At 46.3% G+C, this 27,384-nt stretch overlaps 1 protein-coding gene across 4 annotated transcripts in view; it reads right to left on the bottom strand.

The window, feature by feature from the left end:
* Positions 1-6,898: 6,898 nt before the first annotated feature.
* Positions 6,899-27,384, bottom strand: part of RNF225 (ring finger protein 225) — a 38,065-nt gene continuing 17,579 nt past the window's right edge. For 3 of the 4 annotated variants that reach the window (XM_068249327.1, XM_068249329.1, XM_068249326.1), the window contains exon 2: positions 6,899-9,476. In XM_068249327.1, the coding sequence (XP_068105428.1) occupies positions 8,811-9,452 (642 nt within the window). In that variant the 5' untranslated portion in view covers positions 9,453-9,476 and the 3' untranslated portion in view covers positions 6,899-8,810. Of the gene's footprint in view, positions 9,477-23,139; positions 23,242-27,384 lie in introns of those variants that run through there. The other variant, XM_068249328.1, reaches the window with a different exon arrangement.

The following is a 27,384-nucleotide window of genomic DNA, read 5'->3' as shown; positions in this document are numbered from 1 at the left end:
TAGTGGTCCTCCCTCCCCTATACAGCTCCCTGGTGTCTAGTGGTCCTCCCTCCCCTATACAGTTCTCTGGTGTTTAGTGGTCCTCCCTCCTCTATACAGTTCCCTGGTGTTTAGTGGTCCTCCCTCCCCTATACAGTTCTCTGGTGTCTAGTGGTCCTCCCTCCCCTATACAGTTCCCTAGTGTCTAGTGGTCTTCCCTCCCCATACACAGATCCCTGGTGTCTAGAAGCCCCAACCCTCCCCTATACAGTTCCCTGGTGTCTAGTGGTCCTCCCTCCCCATACACAGATCTCTGGTGTCTAGAAGCCCCAACCCTCCCTCCCCTATACAGTTCCCTGGTGTCTAGTGGTCCTCCCTCCCCTATACAGGTCTCTGGTGTTTAGTGGTCCTCCCTCCCCTATACAGTTCCCTAGTGTCTAGTGGTCCTCCCTCCCCTATACAGTTCCCTGGTGTTTAGTGGTCCTCCCTCCCCTATACAGGTCTCTGGTGTCTAGTGGTCCTCCATCCCATACACAGATCCCTGGTGTCTAGGAGGCCCCACCCTCCCCTATACAGTTCCCTGGTCTTCTAGGGCTTCACCTCCAATAGAGGGACAAACATAAAGCAAAGAGGGGAAGCCACTTGAGGGCCAAATGTATTGGCTCTGAGGGCCGGATTTGGCCTGCGGGCCGGAGGTTGACATGTATGCTATAGGAAATGTTTCTGATGCCAAAACCAGGAAATATAACTGCAAGATTCAGTATCCTGAAAAATTAACTGCATCTAATATATGTCATTACAGTGCTTCTTTAAGCACCACTACAACACTCCCCACAGGCCTGGAGGGAGCACATTACACATGAGTGGAGACTGGCTGTGAGTCCGTCGAATCCTTTGACCACAAAATTATGTAGCCAGGTAGCAGAATGCCCCTCAGATGAAAACTACAATCTATATGGAGAATGCCAGGGATGCTTTGGAGCAGCATCCCTTGTAAGAGGCGCCCGTGGCACATGCCATACTTGCACCCCTGTAGATACGCCTCTGCTTGCTCTGCTCTTTATACTTTTTATTTACATAAATTGTTTCACCCATGTTCAGTTTTTATAGTTGAGTGGTACATCATTACCGTGTTTAACAGCGGCAAACATTCAATCTACAGATATCATTCTTTATTTGACAAAATTCGTTTATTGTTTAGTACTTCGTAACGGTAAGTGAAAAAAAAAAAAAGAAAATAACTAAAAAACATGTCTGTGAGGTAGCAAATCATAGGTACATATAGACTTCTGGGAGTGGTCCATTCCCCAGGCTCAGATACATTATTCTCCTGGCTATTGCATAAACACTTCGACAGACCCATTCAGGTGTTAGTAGTAACAACATTATTAGTTAAACTGCAGTATAGTGAAGCAACCACAAGATGTCACTGTGTGTAAAGTGAGGTGATGATCTCTATGGTATTGTGATTTCCTGGTTTCATTCTGTGTTCCTCTCTGCATTTCCTGATGGTGGTGTATGATTTATCTCTGAATGGTTTTCTTCAGTAAAGTGATCTAACTTGTTATACTGGGTGCCTATCTGCTGTACAGACCACTCTGCTCCATCATGAGGACCATTCAGGAATAGACATGATTTTCTGTAGTAATACTCATGGAAAAACATGTAACCACTTTGTTGTTGTGACCACTTCCTGTTTCAGCCTACTGCTACAGGAAGCACGATGATCGTAACCAGCAAATCAGAACCTCAGACACATCGACCATGTGTTCAGTCTGATCACTTGCTGCTTCACAAGTTCAGCTACAGTTACAATCAGAGAAGGTTTTCTGAACCTGTAAAAAGGCGATTGTGGAAGACAGCCGAACTAGGCCATTGTTACGTCCTAACAGTGGATACTTCCTCATCCTGATGAGCATACACTATGCTATCTCACAATAAATCAATAATACCACTTAAATAGTATAAGGGCCTACCTGAACAATATCCAAGATACATCCAATCAGGTGGACCTTATATTGCATAGATGTTGGTTGGACTGTACAAATACTGTACTGTCAGATTGCATAGTGTATGGTAAGCATTAGGCTGATTTAACTGAAATATGCAAATCTTGAACGGAAGTGAAGGAAGACAACCAGTTGTACTCTAGACTCCCGTAATTCCTAGCTTACAGTCTCAAGGAGTTCATCTGCGGTGAATGGTTTTGAAAGATCCTCAGGCGGGGTTGAATTTAAGGAGGCCAGTGCAATGCTAACCACAGCATCATACACCATAAATAAAGACTTTTAATGAGCTTGAACCTTATAGGTTCCTTCAAACCTATCATAGGGAAACGAGTAACAGATGTGGTAGCAAATTTGTTCTTATTTCTGAAGATTAGGGAGAAATTTTAGATCATTCACACTCATAGTCACACCCTAGAGGATCTCTGTCCTCACCTACAATCATGGTCACACCCTAGAGGATCCCTGTCCTCACCCACACTCATGGTCACACCCTAGAGGATCCCTGTCCTTCTCACCCACACTCATGGTCACACCCTAGAGGATCCCTATTCTCACACACACTCATGGTCACACCTTAGAGGATTTCTGTCCTCAACTTCACTCATGGTCACACCCTAAAGGATCTCTCTAACCTCACCCATACTCATAGTCACACCCTAGGGGATCTCTGTCCTCACCTACACTCATGGTCTCACACTAGAGGATCTCTGTAACCTCACCCACACTCATAGTCACCCTAGGGGATCTCTGTCCTCACCTACACTCATGGTCACACCCTAGAGGATATCTCTAACCTCACCCACACTCATGGTCACACCCTAGGGGATCTCTGTCCTCACCTACACTCATGGTCACACCCTAGAGGATCCCTGTCCTCACACACACTCATGGTCACATCCTAGAGGTTCTCTCTAGCCTCACCCACACCCATGGTCACACCCTAGAGGATCCCTGTCCTCACCTACACTCATGGTCACACACTAGAGGATCTCTGTCCTCACCTACACTCATGGTCACACACTAGAGGATCTCTATCCTCACCTACACTCATGGTCACACACTAGAGGATCTCTGTCCTCACCTACAATCATGGCCACGCCCTATAGGATCCCTATCCTCACCCACACCCATGGTCACGCCCTAGAAGATCCCTGTCCTCACCTATACTAATGGTCACTCCCTAGAGTATCCCTATCAGGATGTGCTTGAAAATAGTTGAGAGGGGCTGTCTTTAGCTAGCTTAAAGACATACATTATTTTGTGGTACATTATGGACCACACCAGTCATAATTCTTAAAAACTCTATAGAAACACCAGGACAACTTTTTTTTTTTTTGCAAGTGAGAATGATTCATGGCCTACAGAAACATATCTAAGGTATGGCAGGTATGGCACGTGTCCAAGCTGCCAAACCTGCCTTACTGCCAGGGACTCAGATGTCACCGCTGTGACCAGATGGGACAGGGCTTGGAAACAAGACGTCACCATATACAGTCTATCATGGAAGTCTGTTACTGTTGTCTTTACTGGGGATATCCAGCCCTATTATGTTATTTGGGAGTGCATGCTGCCTACTTCTATTTTGTGGACATACTGCCTAATACGTATTTGGGAGGACATGTTGCTTTTTATTGTCTATAATTTACTGTATGTCTGACCTATCGCCACCGCTCATCCTTATTGGCCATGCCCAATCTTAGCCATATCCACTTCAGAGTGCCCATATCCCTATATTCACATAACCCCTCCCCCCCATGACATTTGCATGCAAGTCAGAATGATTTGCATCCCACTGACCATCTCGAAATGTCATATAACCAACTGGCTGATAAAAAAAGTTCTACCTATGTATGAACTTATACTTCCTACATTCATAAATACTTCAAGAACTTTAAAAGGTACCTGTAACCTTTAAAAAAGTTACTAACTTACCTCAGTAGGGGGCAGTGTCTGGATAGTCCAGAGGCTTCCCCGTTCCTGCTACACCCCCCTTCTGCGCTGCAGTTAAATCCTCCAAACAATCTTTGACATTAAAGGTTACCCTCTGCCTGAAAGAGTTAAATATCAGGTATGTAAGTGGCTGACTCAGTCCTGACAGGAAGTGACTACAGTGTGACCCTAACTGATAAGACATTTCCCTTTTTATCTCTTTCTTGCTCTCAGAAGCCATTTTCTGCTAGGGAAGTGTTTTATAGTTGGAATTTCTTATCAGTGAGGGTCACACTGTAGTCACTTCCTGTCTGAGTCAGGACTGAGTCAGCCACTTACATACCTGATATTTAACTCTTTCAGGCAGAGAAAGAAAAAAGGAACACAGCATAGTTATTAGTGTGCTAGGCACTGTACATACCCAGGTCTATCTCATCATGTCACATGTCACTTCGGGTATCCTTTAAAGTAGAATATTCCTCTCTCCCTCCATATAGAAGCATGCAACACTGCATACGTGCAAACTATGGCCCGCTTCTGTGCAGTAGTTCGGACACACTCGTGCACAGCTTTCATCTCCATGCGGCATGAAGCCACTGATGCACGCACAGTCCAGCCGTGCTCATACTTGGAGGGGAGCGCAGCCGTGAAGATTGAGACAGTCCTGGCTAGCAGCTGAGGGGTCACAGAGGATCAGGGAAAGGGGGGAAGAGCCTTTGGAGCATCAAGAGGCTTCTCCTTACTGGCATCAATCTTGAACTATTTTTTTAACCTCCCTGGCGGTTTCGGGCTAGCCGCCGGGAGCTCTATGCAGAGTATAGCGCGCAGCGAGCGCTTTTACTCACCTCCTGGGGGATCCAGATGTCAGTAGCCATTCTCCTTCCTGTCCTCCGAGGCTCTGAATCACTTCGGTGAGATCGCCGTCAGTGATCTCACTAAAGTGTTACAGCGCCACCTGGAGGATGGAGGTAAAATTGCAGCGCTTAAGCCCAGGGAGTGAGAGCAGGGGCTGCTGCAGGCAGGATTTTTTCCTGATTTTAGGACATTTGAAACATTTTAAAAAGACCCTAAAATCCGGAAATACGGATCATACCGTCAGGAAGAATAAAGGACCACAGCAGGGGCCTAACTACATTTCATGGGGCCCTCCAGAGAAACTTTGATGGGGCCCCTCCAATGGTCACACCCCTTCTTTTGCCTCCCCTTGGTGCCCTTCACAGCCTGGGAGCCCATCTCACAAGGGTCAAGTACGGCCATCATGATCTTCTCACCCATAACAAGAGTAGCCACACCCATGACAAGTGTAGCCACACCCATGACAAGTGTAGCCACACCCATAACATGAAAAGCCACACCCATAACAAGTGTAGCCACACCCATAACATGAGAAGCCGCAAAAACACCTGATCTGGAGGATGGAATAATGTAGAGGAGGAAGGGAAGGTAGGTAATTGGGGGCCCTCCACAGCTCCGGGGCCCCCTGCGTTTGCAGGGGCTGCTCCCCAATAGTCACGCACCTGGACCACTATCATGAAAAATGTAAAATACATGTCAACACATGCAAATAAGAAGTATGTTTCTTCCAGAGTAAAATGAACCATAAATGACTTTTCTCCCATGTTGCTGTCACTTATAGTAGTCAGTAGAAATCTGACGGAACTGACAGGTTTTTTACTAGTCCCTCTCTTCATGGGGGATTCTCGGCATTCTATTTATTCTGTACAAGAGCACTCCCTGGAAAACGTCTACACATAAATGCAACCCTTCCTTCCCCCCCCCCCCCCCCCCCTTTCCTGTTTGCACTGACAGTTGGATTGAGCAACTGCTGGTCACTAAGTGCTTTTCAGAATCCGAATTTATTTATTTTTTGACAATAAGGATAACCCAGAGAGTCCCCCATAAGGAGATGGGCTAGTCCAAAACCTTTCAGTTCTGTCAGATTTCCACTACCTACTGTAAGTGAGTTACAGCAACATAGGAGAAAAGTAACTTATAGCATATATAGAAATGTACTTTTTCTTTATGTGTTTTTATGTATTTTAAATTTGGCATTTTTTTTGCAGTAATGTTCCTTTAAGTTATAGGTTGACTTTGAATGTTGTAGGTAACAGCTGTTCCCAGTTTTCAGAGGTCTATCCCTGGATGGAGCTGAACATTATTCAGAACAGATCACATATTTGCCATATATTGCGTTCATTTTCTGTTAAACATGTACCGATACATTCAAACTCTTACATAAACCAAATTAGATTCACAACCATGTCTTTTTAGTCCACTTTTTTTAACAAAATCCCTGATTTTACTCAAGCTATGTGATCTTCATATTGATGAAGTACCTGAGAAGTGTTATGAAACCCAATTAGGAAATCTGATGGGACTAAGGTGCGTACACACATGCGACTATACTGGTTTGAAACGATCGTTCCCCGATCATTTCAAACGACGATTGTTTAAAAAAAAGCAGCCAACGACTATTAAAGAGAACCTGTAACGTCAAAACGTCCCCTGGGGGGTACTCACCTCGGGTGGGGGAAGCCTCAGGATCCTAATGAGGCTTCCTACGCCTTCATCTGTCCCACGGGGGTCTCGCTACAGCCCTCCGTGAAAGATGACGTAAATATTTACCTTCCCGGCTCCTGCGCAGGCGCTCTGCCGGCTGTCGGCTCCGAAGTAGGCGGAAATACCCGATCGCTGTCGGGTCTGCTCTACTGCGCAGGCGCAAGTTTCCGGCGCCTGCGCAGTAGAGCGGACCCGACTGAGATCGGGTATTTCCGTCTATTTCCGAGCCGAAAGCAGCCACAGCGCCCCCGCTGGAGCCAGCAAAGGTAAATATTGAACTGACAGTCGGGTCTGTCGCCGGCTGTTCGGAGGGCTGCAGCGAGACCCCCGTGGGACAGAGGACGGCGTGGGAAGCCTCATTAGGATCCGGAGGCTTCCCCCACCCGAGGTGAGTACCCCCAGGGGATGTTTTTGATGTTACAGTGTCTCTTTAAGTCTAACGACGGACAAGCTAGATCGTTAAAAACGAACGATCTAGCTTGGCGGATTTTTTTCAACGACGATCGTTTGCAAAAGTAGTACATCATTGGAAAACGGTTGTCCGTACTAGGCTTGACATGCGCATTTCGCTATTTCTCCATGGAACTTTTCATTTTTATGCGCAAGTGCAATAGTTGCTTTACGTGATGTAACGTTCGTTCTAACGATCAGATCGTTACACACCTTTAAAAGCTAACTTTACTTAGATCGTTCTTTCGTCAATTAAAAGTTTGTTCGTCGTTCACAACGAACGATCGTTGTCGTATGTGTGTACGTAGCTTAAGTCATACTTTGTGTCTTGGTGGGCAATTTAAAGTGGACCTGAACTCAGAACTTTCTCTCAGAACAACATAAAAACCTTTAGGTCGCATTCACAGTGCCACGTTGCGGAGCTGTGTTATAAAGTCTGATAACACAGCTTACCGCACTGCAATGCTAATCCTATGGGCTGCTCACAGTACGACATTAAAGTCGTGTTGAAAAATGTTGCATTGTGGTAACTCACTGCTTGATTTTATGGAAGCAGGCGTATAGGGTTAACCTGTGTTTACAAATTAGCTGCTCTGCCATGGCAGAGGAGATTCCTGAGCTGACACCGCTAAGAGATCAAATTAAAACTTAGGCTAAACTCTCTAAACACACACAGGGTGAATTTTTCTCTGTATTTCTTCCATCCTGTGCAAGATTTCAGGTCCACTTTAAAAAGTACATCAGCAGAAAAGGTCCCCTAGAAAATGGGTCTTTCACCAGTTAAGATACTAAGGGCTTGATTTACAAAACTTCTTCAAGACTGGTGGTCTTTGGAGAACATAAGTGACTCTACAAACCTGGCCTGGTGTTATTAAAAGTAGTTCTTGCAAAAAAGAACAATCAGGTATCTTCAAATTCACTAAGCTTTCGATCACCTTTACCATGGCCTGATATGAACCAAGTGAAGGTTGAAAACTTTTACCATCTAATTGCATATAGTATGTAGTAAATCAAGACCAGGTTTGATGGATCACTTATGATGCCTGATGTGCTTGAACCTGGTGGACCTTAGTTAATCAGGCTCAAGAAGTCTCCATATTCAGGGACATAAGGCACCAAAAATAGGTTTATCAACTATTCACAGTTTCAGTTTGTTCATATTCTACTTGTGGTTCCTCAAGTTTTGATCACAAGTTCCACAGTGCAGTTAATGCCAAGACTTGTCCTTCCTTCACCAATGGAAGACAAGAGTAGTTGTCCACGTTTGATATATCCTGAGAGGACTTACAAGCAAGCCACCTGTCTTCACATCCAGTTAAGTCATTAGTGCTTCACAATTCCAAAGAAAAGAAGCCTACAGGATGTGTCATGGGTACAGGTGCCAACACTAATTAAATCCTGTTTAAATTATTTTGCTAATTTAATTCTCCAGGAGCAGAGAGTCCTTAATGACAGCCTGTCAAACTCTTGTCTAGAAAAACAAAATGGTTCATTCATGTCCTGGTTACTCCCTCTGGGAAAGATTTGGTCAAGAGACATTCATTTGTAATATCGAGGAATTGGCACTTCGGCATTTTATAATTATACTTTTCGGCAATCTCAGTCAGCAGCACAAGGTTTGTAGACCTCAGGAATCCTGAGATATGTGTTGTACAAGAATCCCTAGGCTGAAGAACCAGTGTTCCAAGTCTTAATCATGTCCATTGAGGACCAGGTAACCTGTTGAGCAACCTTCCAGCAAGAGACAGCGAGAGAATGAACTCATAACTCATCGTAGACAAGGTCCTCCTACTTTGCTCTCCTCAAAATTCCAATGATTGAAATTTTACTTTTGATTCGTACGAAATGTTTTTATTCCTTAAAGAAAAAAAAAAAGACGGTAGCTCAAGGCGTTACAAATTCTCCCAAGGTAGTGTAGTTTGGTTGAATGGTATTATTGGTCCCATTTGGTCCATTACTCGCTGAATTATTGTAACGCCATGGGAGTAGGTAGAAGATGTAGACCCCAGCAAGAACGAGCGCTATAGTCAAAACCACGATCAAGATAACCGAGCCGTAGAAGATGCAGCCCCCAGACCTGAAAAGCAGACACAGGCTTCGAGGGGAGTGAGGGCTTGGAGGTGGGCGTCCCAGGTCAACGCTCAGGCTGACCGTGCTGACGTTCACCGAGTTAGTCTGTGGAACATACAGAACTCCTCGCTTACGGCTGAATCTCAGTGAAGGCGTCCGACTGAGACTTTTTTCCATTCTGCCCAGTAAGTCTCTGTCTGTAGACAGTGCGGGTGGACCCTTCTTCGGAGGGACCGGCGTAGGAGCCCGACATATCGGGCAGGTAAGGGATTGTGGTTCTGTGGATCCCACCGAGATCCGAGAGAGACACTCAAGGCAGAATACATGACCGCATGTCAGGATCTTGGGAAGATGGAAGAGAGTGTCGTACGGTGTGAAGCAGATCACACACTCAGAGAGTCCATCAGCTTCACTATTGGTATCAGTGGTCGCCACCTGACCTTCCTCTTCTGCCATGGTAAAGAATTCCGCGTAAGAGATCTGTGGAATAGTCAGAAAACATCTTCAGGAAATATGAAAAACAGACAAGAGCTAAACGATATGTTTACTAAAAACGAACTATTTAAATCATGCTATAAATTTGCAATCTTATTCATTAAAAGTGGCCACACACGATACAATAAAATCTTTTTTTGAGTTGTAGCAATAAGATAACAGAGGCGCCAAAAGGATAAAAGGGACTAAATGAGTTTAAAAACCAGACAGAGGTGCTCAGCTTTGATGTTACTAGCAGATGCTTTTTTACTCCTATCCGTATTGCCTGAGGAAGCAGGATTAACCTGCGAAACGCGTTGCACTTTATTTTGGAGTACCCAATAAACATTTTTTGACTGAAAATCTACAGTCGTGTGTTCTGCCTCCTCTATTACCAAATTGGTTTTTAAGCTCATGTAGTTCCTTTTATCCTGTTGGCGCCTATGTTATCCTATTATCTACATCAAGTCCACCTTTGGTGGAGGGTCCCACTTCCTTCTTCTACTGCAAAGAGCGACTTCTTAATCCTGAGTGGGGTCAGGACAATCTTCCCACCTGCCTTGACAGTGGTTGCCTAATGGTAACCCTGGTTTGGGAGTATTACATTTTGAATCACTCTATAAATCTTCCATTACCAGTACAGTACATACTACACTATATTGGGCTCTTGGTGTTCTCTTTTTCTCTTTTTTTGATTTGTAAATGCAGATTTTTCAGGGTTTTAAATTTTTGTTTTTCATAATTGGGGAAAAATGTAACACGTATGAGGTACATTGATCAGATTTTTCAAATATATGAGAGAACAGAGGAGCCAAAAGAATAAAATATAACATTTTTAAAACATGGATGTGGTGGAGGTGGACTCTTACCCACTTTAAAGGACACAACAAAAGAAACGTGTTGACGTATAACAGGTGTGATGATCCGCTCAGCTGGCTGCACAGGCAGACAGCTGTTTGTCCATTCCTCTAGTCTGTGGGCTGCAGGTCTCTGGAACAGAGACCTGTCTTTCCATTGCAAGTTTCTGGTCTGTTCTCTTGCTGGGGAATTTGCATACATTCGTTATGCAAATCCCCTACCTGCCTTCTTTGATGACTGGCACTATAAGAGCTTTATGTTTCCCAGAAGGCTTTGCTGGTCATTTCCTTTCCATGGTCTGTTCCTGATGGACACTGCTGGAGTGTCAGCCATTGCTATCTAGTATAGTTAATTCCTGGGGGTTGCTTTAGGCTCCCCTTCTAGCCCAGTCAGGTTGTATTATCTGTATTGCCTGTTCTGTCTTGTCTTGCCTGTTGACATTGTCCTGTCCCAGCGGTGGTGGACAGGAGATGGTTCTGATCTCTGTTCTTGGAGTATAGCTGGTGCAGCGGTTGCTACCAGCTATCTCTTCTGTTCTGTCTCCTGGGATCGCGCTAGCCACTTTTCGCTAGCGCTGGGGATCCTTCTGTTCTGTCTTCTGGGATCGCGCTAGCCACTTTTCGCTAGCGCTGAGGATCCTTCTGTTCTGCTACTCTGTACCTGGATCACGCTAGCCACTTTTCGCTAGTGCTGTGGATCCTATCTCTCGTTTGTCCCTGTTTTCGTGTGTCTGTCTTGTCCGCTACGCTTGCTGGAGGCTCGGTGAGGTAACCGTTAAGCAAGCGTTCGCGTCCTCTGTTTCATGTTTGTCTGTTAATGGTTAGTTAGGCGTGCTTGTCTCTATTGTGCTTATCACGTGGAGATCGCGCATAACCGCGTGCACTGTTGCGAATGAGTGCGGTGTTCGCGGTTAGCTAGCGTTTGTTATTTTCCGTATCTCCTTATTGTATTATTTGCTGTGCCTTTGCTACCCTCGTATTCTATTCTGATCTGCCTTGTGTCACGTCTGGCGATCGCACCTCTCGCGATTGCGTTCCTATTTCATATCTGCTGTTGTGTGTGCGCGGTCGCGGGGTGGCGACTGTATTGGCGCACACACATACAACCTGTCCCTTTGCTCAATCTCATTCGCAATCGCCTCTCTTGCGATTGCGTTCTGCGCTTCGTACAATTCCTGTCTGGCACTTGTGGAGGTACAGAGGATTGGTTCCTCTGCACTCCCCAGCGCCATCTGCCGACAGGAATTTCCCTCTAAAGGTGCGTAGCACCTTTTGCTGGGTGCCTGCAAATATACGCTTGTGGAGGATTTCCGCCGTGTCAGCGCACGCGTTGTGCGCTGATCACGGAGAAAGTTCCACAATCGTTACAACAGGAAAGTTTATTCATACACTCCACAATTTTGCAACGCGTTTCGCAGGTGTGACCCGGTTCCTCAGGCAGTCAGAAAGGAGAATGCAGCAAATGCCGTCCAGATCTGTGCCAAGCGCCTCTGAGAGTGCTTCTGAAATGTTCCTACTGCTCCATAAGTGCTGCTCCTCCGGTTGTTAATTGTTTCTCTCCACTCCTTAAAGGAGTCATCAGCCAAACTCTGATAGCCCCGATCTACTTACCTGGGATTCCTCCAGCCCCTTGCAGCTGACATGTCCCACGCCACAGCTCCGCTCTTAGCTGCCAGCCCGGGGTCCCCGACAGTGTCTTGCCAGGCCGTCCTCTACCGCGTCTGTGTGAACACCGCTGTCAGTCTGTGCAGAACACTCTGGACAACATGGATTTGATTGACAGCGGCACTTGAGCAGGCGCAGTAGAGGATGATCTCGAGGCCGCCCTCGGCACCGGCAGGGACTCCGGGCCGGCGGCTGAGAACAGAGCTGCTGCGTGGGACATGTCAGCTGCAAAGGGCTGGAGGAAGCCCCAGGTAAGTAGATCGGGGGGGGGGGGGGGGAGCAGAGATTGGCTAATGACTCCTTTAAAGGGATACTGTAGGGGGGGGGGGGGGGGGTCGGGGTAAATTGAGTTGAACTTACCCGGGGCTTCTAAGGGTCCCCCACAGACATCCTGTGCCCGCGCAGCCACTCACTGATGCTCCTATCCTCGCCTCCGGTTAACTTCTGGAATTTCAGACTTTAAAGTCAGAAAACCACTGCGCCTGCACGCCCGTGTCCTCGCTCCCGCTGATGTCATCAAGAGCGCACAGCGCAGGCCCAGTATGGTCTGTGTCTGCGCAGTACACTCCTGGTGACATCAGCGGGAGCGAGGACACGGGCGTGCAGGCGCAGTGGTTTTCTGACTTTAAAGTCAGAAATTCCAGAAGTGAACTGGAGGCGGGGCCGGAGCAATGGGGAGTGGCTGCGCCAACACAGGATGTCAGCGGGGGACCATTAGAAGCCCCGGGTAAGTTCAGCTCATTTTCCCCCGACCCCCTACAGTATCCCTTTAAGAGGAACTGTAACCAGAGATTGAACTTCATCCCAATCAGTAGCAGATACCCCCTTTCCCAGGAGAAATCTTTACTTTTTCGCTAATAGATCTTCAGGCGAGTCTGTATGGCTGATATTGTGGTGAAACCCCTCCCACAGTGTGATGTCATGACCAAGGTACGGAGAGTTTCCTGACTGTGAGCCTTGTTGCATTGTTGGAAATAATGTCTCAAACCTGGCATGACCAATTGGCCACCTCCCCTGCTACAGATAATACATTGCAGCCTATGACTTCTACTTGTCCAAAAAGCCATACCTGCAATCCATCAAATTGCAAAGGTAGGCGGAGCCATGCAAATCTTTCCATAATTTTTACATGAGATAAGCATACCTCCAAAACGAGGTATTTATTTATGTTTTACATGGATAGCTCTTAATTATGCATAAATCTCGGGCTGTGCATCAGAGAGGCGAAACTGAGCAATCTGCATGGCCCCGCCCACTGTATACATGTGACGCGCTGTGCGCCCTGCTTTTAGCAACCTGCAAATTCTCTTCCATTTAGTGGACTTGAACTCTTGCACAGCACAGAAGGAAAACAGAGAGAAATGCACCCTGTATGTATTTAGAGAGTTTAGCCTGTCTAATTCCCCCTCCTCTGTGACTAATAACAAGTTGTAATTTGATCTCTCAGCGGTGTCAGCTGGCTGCCTCAGCAGAGGAGCTAATTTGTAAACACGGGATGTTAATCCTTTGTCTGCTTCCATAAAAGCAGGAAGAAGAAGACACACTGCAGATTTATTGCAAGATTGGTATTAGCTGTAACAAAGAAATGTTTTTCTTTAAAAGTTATTGTGCTGTTGTTTATCTTTTAGAGCAGAGAGGAAGTTCTGAGTTCAGGTCCACTTTAAGGGCCCTTTCACACCAGAGGGCTTTTTCGGCGTTTTAACGCCACAGCCGAAGTTGGCGTTTTCCTAGGTAAAAGAAAGTCCATAGACTTTCATTTTACCATTCACACTAAACGCCGCGTTTTGGAGCGTTGCGTTTCAACGCTCCCAGGCGCTTTTTCTGGGCCTACCGCGGCGTTTCTCATTACAATTGATTGTAATGTGTAGGCGTTAAAACACCTTCAAAACGCCTTGAAAACGCCTGCAGCCAAAACGCAGCGTTTTAGCCTTTCACCGCTGCCTGTAGTGTGAAAGAGCCCTAAAGGACACCTGAAGCGAAAATAAACTAATAAAATAAACTATTGTATCTATCTTCCTTTTCCTAAAAATGTTTTTTTTTAAGATATCTCACAGTTTTATTTCATGTTTAAATCTACTTTTTAAGTTTTAACTGTTTTATTGTTTTTGCTCAATGCCACATTCATTAAAGTATGCCAGAGCTACAATCTATGACCTAGTGAACCTTTTTATCTCTTTCCTGCTCTCAGAAGCCATTTTCTGCTAGGAAAGTGTTTTATAGTTGGAATTTCTTATTAGTCAGGGTCACACTGTAGTCACTTCCTGTCTGAGTCAGGACTGAGTCAGCCACTTACATTCCTGATATTTAACTCTTTCAGGCAGAGAAAGAAAAAAAAGGAACACAGCACAGTTATTTGTGTGCTAGGCACTGTACATACCCATGTCTATCTCATCATGTCACACGTCACTTCGGGTATCCTTTAAGGCCGTATCATGATTGGCAATCTAAAATAACAGACTTGCTACTGGATTTGGAGGCTGCAGGCTGGTCTTAACGCTTTCCATGCCTGGGTGAGTGATTGTTTGTGAGTGTTGTCATTGTCACTTGCGATGTCTGCCTTATGCAGCTAATAAATTGTATTTTATGATGCATGTAAAGCGCAGAGGTTATTGTGATGTCTTTTATAGGTTATCATAAGTGGGAGGCGAGCGCATTAACAGCTCCAAGCATCGGTTTTGAATCTTTTCAGTTGGTGAGATTACAGGGAGACTCGGTACGTTGAACCACAAGCTTGTGTGGGTTTCCCCCGGGCATTCTATGATACATTTGGGTAGGCTAATTTACTTATCCACTTACTTCTATGGCAGAAGAAGAATACAAAACAATAGCCATTATTTAGCATAGAGCGATTAAAGATATATTGTATTTATATAGCACTGACATCTTCTGCAGCACTGTACAGAGTACATAGTCATGTCACTGACTGTCCTCAGAGGAGCTCACACTCTAATCCTCCCATAGTCATAGTCTAATGTCCTATCATATTATTATTATGTATTTATATAGCACTGACATCTTCTGCAGCACATTACAGAGTACATAGTCATGTCACTGACTGTCCTCAGAGGAGCTCACAATCGAATCCTCCCATAGTCATAGTCTAATGTCCTATCATATTATTATTATGTATTTATATAGCACTGACATCTTCTGCAGCACTCTACAGAGTACATAGGCATGTCACTGACTGTCCTCAGAGGAGCTCACACTCTAATCCTCCCATAGTCCTAGTCTAATGTCCTACCATATTATTATTATGTATTTATATAGCACTGACATCTCCTGCAGCACATTACAGAGTACATAGTCATGTCACTGACTGTCCTCAGAGGTGCCCACAATCTAATCCTACCATAGTCACAGTCTAATGTCCTACCATATTATTATGTATTTATATAGCCTTAACATCTTCTTCAGCACTGTACAGAGTACATAGTCATGTCACTGACTGTCCTCAGAAGATCTCACACTCTAATCCTACCATAGTCACAGTCTAATGTCTTACCATATTATTATTATGTATTTATATAGCACTGACATCTTCTGCAGCACTCTACAGAGTACATAGTCATGTCACTGACTGTCCTCAGTGGAGCTCACACTCTAATCCTTCCATAGTCACAGTCTAATGTCCTACCATATTATTATTATGTATTTATATAGCACTGACATCTTCTGCAGCACTTTATAGAGTACATAGTCATGTCACTGACTGTCCTCAGAGAAGCTCACAATCTAGGGGTTGCAGGGAGATGTGAGGATGTCACATGGTGGAGGGATAGCGGGGACCGGAGACCAGTGCCCACTCTGCAGGAGTGATTAGCTGCAGGGAGATGTGAGGATGTCACACGGTGGAGGGATAGCGGGGGCCGGAGACCAGTGCCCACTCTGCAGGAGTGATTAGCTGCAGGGAGATGTGAGGATGTCACACGGTGGAGGGATAGCGGGGGCCGGAGACCAGTGCCCACTCTGCAGGAGTGATTAGCTGCAGGGAGATGTGAGGATGTCACACGGTGGAGGGATAGCGGGGGCCGGAGACCAGTGCCCACTCTGCAGGAGTGATTAGCTGCAGGGAGATGTGAGGATATCACATGGTGGAGGGATAGCGGGGGCCGGAGATTAGTGCCCACTCAGCAGTTATGTCATTTTACCTCCGGCGAACCACGCTGGCGGAACGAGGCGGCTGCAAGCCATTAAAAGCCATCAGGTGCTGACATCTCCCTCGCCCCGCGCTGCACTCAGCTCCACAGCCTGTCTTGTTTTCCTCCTGCTCAGATTAGCTTGTGTCAAATAAATCACTTTTAAACAACCTGCTGAGAGTCCTTTCATACTTCCTTGTCTTACAAGCGGATTGTGTGAGGTTCCCATCTGCAAAGTGCGCCTAAAAAGCACAGGGGCTAGTCCTGTACTAATGCCGGCAGGGCTAGATACAGCAAAACCACACGGAAATGACTCAACACCATGCAGAGCAGGATCATCCACCAGGCAACCTAGGCAGGTGCCTGGGGCCTAGTGGGTGTCAAGGAGTTCACCTGCCACTTTCTCTGACCTCTCTCCACTTCAGCTTACTAAAAGGGCCACAAACGGACGCCAAATCTACTACCTTGCCTATGGCTCAGTTCAGTAGCATAGCTAAGGAGCTGTGGGCCCCGATGCAAGTTTTACAACGGGGCTCCCCAAGCACTCTATACATAACAATTAATATGGCGCACCAGAACCTGCCAATGGCAACTACAGTGTCAGATGTGCAAGAAGGGGATGGGGAACAGTTTGTTAATGATTACCACTATTCAAAGTATCTATTGAAGTGGTTATTATCAGCACAGGACCGAAAGAGAGCTAATGCTGTATTTGAGGGAGGGTCCCTTGGGGCCCCTCTGGCCCAAGGGCCCTGATGCGGTTGCTACCTCTGCCTGAGTCAGGACTGAGTCCGCCACTTACATACCTGATATTTAACTCTTTCAGGCAGAGAAAGAAAAAAAGAAACACAGCATAGTAATTTGTGTGCTAGGCACTGTACATACACATGTCTATCTCATCATGTCGCATGTCACCCCGGGTATCCTTTAAAGAAAACCTATAACATAGAAAAAACCTTCTGGAGGATACTTACCTTGGGAGGGGGAAGCCTCTGGATCCTAATGAGGCTTCCCCCATCCTCCGGTGTCCCGGCAATCCACCCGAACAGCGAAGAGGGAAATATTTACCTACCGCGATCCAGTGCAAGCGGCTTAGCGGCTCTTCATTAAGGCTAAGGCGTAGTGTTGAGCCGAAATTTTTGAAATTTCGCGTTACTATAATTACGCATGCGAAATTTGCTATTACGATGCGAAATTATGGTAGCGTAATTGCCATTAAAATCGTAATTGAAAATACAGTAAGCGTAATTTTCAACGCGTAATTTCGCGTTTCGTTCATAACGTAATTTCGCGTTAAACCATAACGTAATTTCGCGTTAAACCATAACGTAATTTCGCATTTCTTCGTAATTTCGCGAATTTCGTAATTACTTGTTAGCAGGGTTGCTCGCGAATTTTCGCCAAAGGCATTTTCGTCTGCATGGCGAATTTTGATGCGAAATATACCTACATGGCGAATTTTATATGCGAAATAGCATTTCGTAACGCGAAAAACAACGCGAAAATTAACACTTACAGTAATATGAGCTATCGCTTACAAACGGTTGCATGCAAGGCAAACGTAATTTCGCGATACCCACTGTAATGCGAAAATTACGCTTACGCGGAATTTCGCGAAATCCTTCTTCATTACGATTATGTACTTACGGCCATAATCGTAATTACACTAATTACGCGAAATTTCGCGAAATCGTAATTAAGTCATTACGCTCATCTCTAGGCGGAAATAGCCAAACCCAATCGCATCCGCTCTACTGCGCAGACAAGAGTCCTTTGCACCTGCGCAGTAGAGCGGATACGATCAGGCTCAGGTATTTTCCGCCTTAGCCCTAAGGAGGAGCCGCTACGCCGCCTGCGCTGGATCGCGGTAGGTAAATATTGCCGTGCAGACTCAGAGCTTGTCAAGCCTTGTTGAGGAGGTTTCGGAGGAGCCAGCGCTGGATTCCTCCAGAGGACGGGCAAGTCTCATTGCGACCCTGAGGCCTCCCCCTCCCGAAGTAACTATCCTACATAGGGTTTTTTATTTGTTACAGGGTCTCTTTAATCCAATCTGACGCCATGCGACAACTGTATGTAAAACTACCTGTGATTAGAAGAAAGAAAGAAAACTTTATTAAACCGAAGAGGAGCGAATGGACATTAAAGGGAATCTGAAGTGAAGATATACTTGTGATATAATGATTTGTATGTGTAGTACAGCTAAGAAATAGATCATTAGCAGCGAATAAAAGAGTCTCATAGTGTTTCCAGTGCAGGAAGAGTAAAAAAAAAACTTCACTTGTTATCTATGCAAAAGAGCTCCTGAGAGCTCTACAGCCCAACTAGGGTCAGGTACAGTGCTGTTTTCTGAAGCGCTTATCTCGATCTGTCTTTTATTGTTTCTTGTTTAATTAAGGTTGTCCTGCCAGGAAGTTCAAAGGGTCATTAGCTCTGCTCTGTTTCATAGTTTAAAATACAGAGTGTAGTTTGCAACCCACAAATTTTAGAGAATGATGCAATGTTATAAAAAAAAAAAAAAAGAAAAATGTTTAGAACTGAAAATAAATATATGGGACTATTTTCTTTGCTACTAATGTTTTATTAATTATCCGTACTACACATAAAATTCATTATCATAAGTTTTTTTTTCCGCTTCACTGTCACTTTAACAGCAATTAGGAAAGCAAACACATCTGATTAATCATGTCCACCAAGAGCCCTCCTCATCCACAATTCCATATTACAAATTGGGACAGATTGGGGGGCTATAGGTACAAACAGTCTGGAGCCCTAATCTCTTCCCTCCACCCAATTATGAGACCAGACAGAAGAGGCCTGAATATGGGACCAGCCTGGAGAGGCCTGAATATGGGACCAGCCTGAGGAGGCCTGAATATGGGACCAGGCTGGAGAGGCCTGAATATGGGACCAGCCTGAGGAGGCCTGAATATGGGACCAGGCTGGAGAGGCCTGAATATGGGACCAGGCTGGAGAGGCCTGAATATGGGACCAGGCTGGAGAGGCCTGAATATGGGACCAGGCTGGAGAGGCCTGAATATGGGACCATGCTGGAGAGGCCTGAATATGGGACCAGGCTGGAGAGGCCTGAATATGGGACCAGGCTGGAGAGGGAGAGGCCTGAATATGGGACCAGGCTGGAGAGGCCTGAATATGGGACCATGCTGGAGAGGCCTGAATATGGGACCAGGCTGGAGAGGCCTGAATATGGGACCAGGCTAGAGAGGCCTGAATATGGGACCAGGCTGGAGAGGCCTGAATATGGGACCAGGCTGGAGAGGCCTGAATATGGGACCAGCCTGGAGAGGCCGGAATATGGGACCAGCCTGGAGAGGCCTGAATATGGGACTAGCCTGGAGAGGCCTGAATATGGGACCAGCCTGGAGAGGCCGGAATATGGGACCAGCCTGGAGAGGCCTGAATATGGGACCAGCCTGGAGAGGCCTGAATATGGGACCAGCCTGAATATGGGACCAGCCTGGAGAGGCCTGAATATGGGACCAGCCTGGAGAGGCCTGAATATGGGACCAGCCTGAATATGGGACCAGCCTGGAGAGGCCGGAATATGGGACCAGCCTGAATATGGGACCAGCCTGGAGAGGCCTGAATATGGGACCAGCCTGAATATGGGACCAGCCTGGAGAGGCCTGAATATGGGACCAGCCTGGAGAGACCTGAATATGGGACCAGCCTGAATATGGGACCAGCCTGGAGAGGCCTGAATATGGGACCAGCCTGAATATGGGACCAGCCTGGAGAGGCCTGAATATAGGACCAGCCTGGAGAGGCCTGAATATGGGACCAGCCTGGAGAGACCTGAATATGGGACCAGCCTGAATATGGGACCAGCCTGGTGAGGCCTGAATATGGGACCAGACTGGTGAGGCCTGAATATGGGACCAGCCTGGAGAGGCCTGAATATGGGACCAGCCTGGTAAGGCCTGAATATGGGACCAGCCTGAATATGGGCCTGAATATGGGGCCAGCCTGAATATGGGACCAGCCTGAGGAGGCCTGAATATGGGACCAGCCTGGAGAGGCCTGAATATGGGACCAGCCTGGAGAGGCCTGAATATGGGACCAGCCTGGAGAGGCCTGAATATGGGACCAGCCTGGAGAGGCCTGAATATGGGACCAGCCTGGAGAGGCCTGAATATGGGACCAGCCTGGAGAGGCCTGAATATGGGACCAGCCTGAGGAGGCCTGAATATGGGACCAGCCTGAATATGGGACCAGCCTGAATATGGGCCTCTGCTGAGAATCTGACCTGTTTTATAACATCCTCTCTGATGAGTTTACTTCTGGAAAGGCTCAGTGAATTCACAGTTCAGCGGATCTTTATATAACCCCTAAACACTGTAATATATACTGTACTTTATAGGCAGTAAATGTAAACATAATTACTCTCAGGACAGTATGACAGGCATACATGTGCTGTTACCGTCCCATTACTGAGGTTCCCGTCACAGACTGAAAGTCATTTCATAACCTGAAACAGTGTTTTATGAGGTGACATTGTGACTTACATAACCATATGCTGGGATATAGGTAGCACACGCTGTACATACACACTGCACACGCTGTATACTTATTATTATAATTTAGTATTAATATAGCGACGGCATCTTCCGCAGCGCTGTACAGACTATGTTGTCTTGTCACTCACAGGCACACCATTGCGAAAAATTGTACAATTTTAAATACATGAAAACCCCTAAATAAAAAGTACATCTCCCAGAGTAAAATGAACTACTTTTCTCCTATGTTGCTGTCACTTAAAGTAAGTTGTAGAAATCTGACAGAACAGACAGGTTTTGGGCTAGTCCATCTCCTCATAGCAGGGGCGTAACTAGACATCACTGGGCGAAACAATGTTATTCAATTGGCTAGCGCACACTTGAATGTGTTTCCCCATACAGATAAACACAGACAGCAGTGGAGCATTAGCTTCTGTGTTGAAAAGTGCATGTTTTCACACATACAGACACACATGGTGTGCAGAAAACGCATACAGAAAACCGAAAGACAAGTGTGCTCCCAGCCTCAGCTTATTACACTCACTCTGTCCACCTCTGATGGAGCAGAACTGGCTATGCAGACTCCTCCAGCATCACTACAGTACACAGCACTTGGAGAGGGGGTGGAGAGGCTGGGGGCAGGTGGAGAGGCTGGGGGCAAGACTGTGCTGTTTACTGAATAGGGACTGTCTAGAAATCTTCGTCTACAAAACTCTGTATGATTGCCTATCAGTAGCTGAGCAGATGCAGTCATTAGAACAATTGTACAGAAAGCAGAAAGCTTTTTCTCTCTGTTTTTTTTAGATGTCAGTCTCTCAGGACAGGGAAAAGAAACTTCTACCCTCATGGGGCCACCTGCGGCTTCTGCCCCTACCCCCCTCCCCCCCCCCCGCGGCTGCATCCCTTGCAGGGTCCATTGTTATGCCACTGCCTCATAGGGAATTCTCAGGGCTTTCTTTCTTTTTAAGAGCACTTAGTGAATAGCAGTTTCTTAGTCCAACTGCCAGAATAGTGTTCAAACAGGTGGGGGCGTCCTGCATCTTTGTATAGATCCTTTCCGGGGAGAGCTTTTGTAAAGAATAAATGAAATACTGAGAATCCCTCATGAAGAGATAAACTAGTCAAAAGTTTGTCAGTTCTGTCAGAGTTTTACTAAATACTGTAAGTGACAGCCACATAGGAGGAAAGTAATTTATGGCTCATATCACTCTGGATGAAATGTACTTCTATCTGTATGTGTTTACATGTATTTTACATTTTAAAGGCCTAAACCCAGTGGCCGCTATATATCAGGCGCTGTGGGCGACCACATTTCTCCCCTTAATGCCACTATATCAGTGGGCGCCTATGGCAGCACACAAGCTTCCGCCAGTGGTGGTGGACGCCCAATTGGCTGCTTCCTATGCAGACACAAGGCAGACACAAACACTACTGTATATAGACATGCAAGCACACTATACTCAGACTGTATACACACAAACACACAGGCAGGGCCGGTTCTCTCATGAAGCAAGGTGAAACATTAGCATTAAGCGCAGAGCTGTCAGGGACAGCATGTCTGTACTGTACTTACACTAACAGCATGCAGTCAGAGTAGGAGGAGAAGCTAGAGGGGAGCGAGGTGAAGAGGTCATCATTGGGGAAAATCAGCTTGTTGTGCTGTGTGAGGAGTTTGACAGTGAGTGAGGAGGGGGAGGCAGGAGAGCAGCATTGGGGAAAAGCAGCTTGTTGTGCTGTGTGAGGAGTCTGACAGTGAGTGAGGAGGGGGGAGGCAGGAGAGCAGCATTGGGGAAAAGCAGCTTGTTGTGCTGTGTGAGGAGTCTGACAGTGAGTGAGGGGGGGCAGGAGATCATCATTGGAGAAAAGCAGCTTGTTGTGCTGTGTGAGGAGTCTGACAGTGAGTGAGGAGGGGAGAGGCAGGAGAGCAGCATTGGGGAAAAGCAGCTTGTTGTGCTGTGTGAGGAGTCTGGCAGTGAGTGAGGAGGGGGGAGACAGGAGAGCAGCATTGGGGAAGGGCAGCTTGTTGTGCTGTGTGAGGAGTCTGACAGTGAGTGAGGAGGGGGGGGGGAGACAGGAGAGCAGCAGTGTTTCATGTGACTTGCACAGCAGAAGGGAGGAGGTGGCACTGCTGTCCTGACTGAGGAGGAATGGAGTGGCTGAGGGTGAGCAGTTTGTTTGTCACAGACTCACTGCCAGCCAGTGTGCTATTGTGTTGAGCTGCAGCATGTCATGTGAGAACAAGAAATGAAGCAGAGTAAATGGTCAGGTGCTGTGAGATTATTCCAAATTACAAGTTTGCCTCGGGAAGCAAAGAGTCTAGAAGCGGCACACAGAGAGGGACGACGATTCCCACACAATGGAGCGACTTCAATCCATCAGTGGGGGTTGAAAATCTGCGATCAGTTATGCTTGGGCAACCAAGGCCGTTAACGATCCAACAGGACAGATCTGGAACGATGCCCGAGCAATATTGATTGGCGGCCGCTGTACTCACAGAATGATCGGCGGCGGTTACATCTGACGGTTATCACATGTGTGTACGTAGCTTTCGTCTGACACTTAGATTCAAAGGGACTGATGCTGGAGCATATCGGAAAATGATATTACTATGGCTAAACCTAAACCTATTCTCACACAGAAGCCTCCCCCTGATGCCTAACCCTAGCCCCCCCCCCCCCCCCCCCCCCCGGACAAACTGCCTAACTGACGCCTAAACTCCCCTCCCCTGCACAAACCACTACCTGATGCCCAACCCTAAAACCGCTCCCCCCCCAAACTACCAACCTGTTTCCTAACCCTAAAACATCCCCCCCCCCCCAAACTACATGCCTCACGCCTAACCCTAGACTCCCCCCCCTCCCACACAAACCACCTACCTGATGCCTAACCCTAAAATCACCCCCAAACCACTACCTGATGCCCTACCCTAAAACTACCCCCCACACAAACTACCTACCTGACGCCTAACCCTAAAACCACCCCCCAAACTACATACCTGACGCCTAACCCTAAACTCCCCCCTTGCACAAACCACCTACCTGATGCCTAACCCAAAAACCACCCCCCAAACCACCTACCTGATGCCCAACCCTAAAACCATCCCCCGCACAAACCACCTACCTGATAACTAACCCTAACAACCCCCCCCTGCACAAACCACCTACCTGACACCCAGCACTAAAACCACCCACCCTACACAAACTACCTACCTGACACGCCTAACCCCCCCAACGTCTAACCTTTAAACCCCCCCACACTACCAATCGCCACCCCACCCCTGAAAAAGAAACCCACCTAATTTCTTGTACCAACGCCTACTATTTATCTGGCTGTGTGCGTAAATTACCCCTGTATGCTGATATCTCATTAGGTGCTTATGACAGCGCACAAACTTCCGGAGTTAGGGGTGCCCAAATTGCCTCCTTCGCTGAGGCCGATCTAGATTTGGCGAGGGTGCCTCCAGTTGCAGCCATATCGCTTCTTGTCTGACTATGTCCAACATTGGAGCTGCACAGAGGAAATCTTACATCCGACTAAGTCTGACATAGGATCGGAAAGGGTTAAAGTGGGAGGGATTTGGAAGCTGCCATCTTTATTCCCTTTCAAAAATGTAATTGGTCTGGCTCTAACGCTAAGCTTTTGACTTCAGTCTGAACCATGCCAGGAGCAAGCATGCAGCCAGTGGAGTCAGTCCACCTGGTTTGCATCCTGCTTCTGAGTCAGTTACTCCGTCTCCAATTCTTCGCTCACACCAAAATCACCACCACAATCTTTGGAACTTTCTGTCATGCTGCTCCTACCCTTTGGAATCCCTTACCACAATCAATCAAAACAGCTCCGTCCCTGAAGGTATTTAAATCTAGATTGAATGGTGACCTGTTCATCCACCAACAGGCAGCTTTCTTCCTTCTGTAACATACTTACTTACTTACTACTGAACTGAAAGATGCCATGTGCTGAGTCCTACTCAGTGGCGTAGCTAAGAAGCTGGGGGCCCCAGTCCAAGTTTTGCATTGGGCCCCCCAAGCTCTCTATACATAACAATTGATACGGTGCACCAAAACCAATCAAGGACAACCACAGTGTCAGAGGTGCCAGAAGGGGATGGGAAACTGTGTGTTAATGATTACTACTATTCAAATCAACTATAGAATTGAATATTATCAGCATAGGACCAATAAAGAGCTAATACTGTAGTTGAGGGAGGGCCCCTCGGGCCCCTCTGGCCCAAGGGTCCTGATGCGGTCGCTACCTCTGCACCCCTTATTGCTATGCCCCTGGTCCTACTGGAGGAAAGTGCTTTACAAATGTAGCTGTTCAGGCAAGTCGCGATTGTTTGCATCTCATTAACATCTCAATTCAGCATTATAAAGGTGTAATTGAAATGCAAGTAAAGGGGCCCATACATTGGTCGATTTCAGCCATAGATCGATCGATTCTATAGAGTCGATAGATCAGAAATCTATTCTTTCAAATCAGCAAATCGATCGATTTGATCTATCTGACAGAATGGAAAATCTAGGTCGATCTGCTGCTGGCAGCAGATAGATGGCCCATAGCGTTGCATTGGATCTAATGGTGCAATAATGCATTTGATCGATTTCCAATAGATTTCCAATAGATTTCATTCTGAAATCTATTGGAAATCTGTTCCTAGTGTGTGGCACACATCAGATAGATCAAATCGATCGATTTGCTGATTTGAAAGAATCGATTTCTGATCGATCGATCGATTCAATAGAATTGATCGATGGATGGCTGAAATCGACCAGTGTATGGGCCCCTTTATCCTGTCAGATAGATCAAAATCGATTTGAAATCGGCCGCAAATCGATCGATAGCTTTGATAGAATCGATTTCTGATCGATTCCATAGAATTGATCGATCGATGGCTGAAATCAACCAGTGTATGGGCCCCTTAATGGTGACGGGGCTGTATGACTGACCCCTGAAGCGGTATGAATAAAAACATGGCTGCCTTGTGCTGATTCAATACCACAGAATCCTTTGACGTTGGTTTAACCAACTACTTGAGCCCCAGAGGTTTATACCCCCCTAGTGACCAGGCCAATTACAATTCAGCACTTCACAACTTTAACAGTTTATTGCTCGGTCATACAACTCAACACCCAAATGAATTTTACACCCTTTTCTTCTCACAAATAGAGCTTTCATTTGGTGCTATTTGATTTCTGCTGTGATTGTTGTCTTTTTTTTTTTTTAAATGTTTACATTTTAAACCCCCCCCCTAATTGGTCCTACACTACGTTACATACACTACACTACACATATTTAGACATATGCCTATGGAAGGGATTAGATTGTGAGCCCCTTAAAGAGACACTGAAGCGAGAAAAAAAAAATGACGATATAATGATTTGTATTTGTAGTACAGCTAAGAAATAAAGGATTAGGAGCAGAGGCATAAGTCTAATATTGTTTCCAGTACAGGAAGAGTTAAGAAACTTAACAGTTGTTATCTATGCAAAAGAGCCATTGAGCTCCATGACTTTCAAAGTCGCAGAGAGCTCTGTCTTCTGAAGCTTATTATCTCAACTGTCAGTCACTGTATTTTCCTTTTCTCTCCAGAGGACAGGTCAATTGTTCACTAGCCTGCTCTGTAAAATCATTTAGAATGCTGAGTAGTGTGCAAACTGCAAATATTAAAGAATGGCGCAATGTTATAAAAAACACTATATAACTGAATATAAAAATATGAGAATATTTTCTTTGCCGCTAATGTTCTAGTAATTTTCCGTACTACACAACCAATTCATTTTATCATAATTTTTTTTTTTGCTTCAGTGTCTCTTTAAGTGACAAGGCAATACTCTGTGTAGCGCTGCGTTAGATAAATATTTTTTATATATATTAATGTATTTCTTATTATACTGTGCCCCGCTGTGTTTACAGACGGGAGCTCGCATTCGTGCAAGCGTTCCTGCATTGCTTTACCCTATTTTACGGCAATGAAAGTCTATGGAGAGCTAAGAGCTCTCCTCTTTGTCACACTAACCCCTGTGACATGACTCTGAAGTTTTTCTTGTGGCTTCTACTTCCTCAATGATCTATTTATTCTGCAGCTCAGATAATCTATCCAGGAAGCGTGACACAGTTATTTGCCTTTGTCTACAGCCCTGGAAGTGATGATATCTCCCCACTGGTGTCCGGAGGAGTCACCCTGCGCCAGAATGTCATTCAACGTGACCTTATGAATTCTGTGTGGAGCTGTCCTTTAAAGGGAATCAGAAGTGAAAATAAACTATGAGCTAATGAATTGTATGCATAGTACAGCAGCCCCTGGGGGGGGGATTCCTTTCGGCAAGCCGCACACTACTGTGCATGCGTTTGCCCACAAAAGAAGGGTGCCACTCTCTGGGGGGAGAGGAGGGTGCCACTTTGGGTGGGAGGAGGGTGGCACTCTGGGGGGAGAGGATGGTGCAAACATGGGTGGGAGGTAGGGTCAGGGCTACCATAGAGGCAAAGGGGGCAATTGACCTAGGGCCCCAGAGCCTGTAGAGGCCTTCAAGGTGTCTCCCCCCAAATTAACTGTTGTTCCTCGGTGCCCCTGCAGTGTCTTAGGCTGAGCCAGGTGGTGTCAGCCCCTGCCTTAGGGGCCTTGGGTGCAAATTTGGCTGCAACAAAGGGTCCCTACTGCCGATGTGGAGGGGCCCCGGGGTTAATTTTGCCCGGGGGCCCCATTGTTACTAGAACTGGCCCTGGGTAGGGTGCCACTTTG

Source organism: Hyperolius riggenbachi, chromosome 8 (genome assembly GCF_040937935.1).
Source record: "Hyperolius riggenbachi isolate aHypRig1 chromosome 8, aHypRig1.pri, whole genome shotgun sequence".
NCBI classification, from domain to species: Eukaryota; Metazoa; Chordata; class Amphibia; order Anura; family Hyperoliidae; genus Hyperolius; species Hyperolius riggenbachi.
This window is presented reverse-complemented; position numbering and strand designations above follow the sequence as displayed.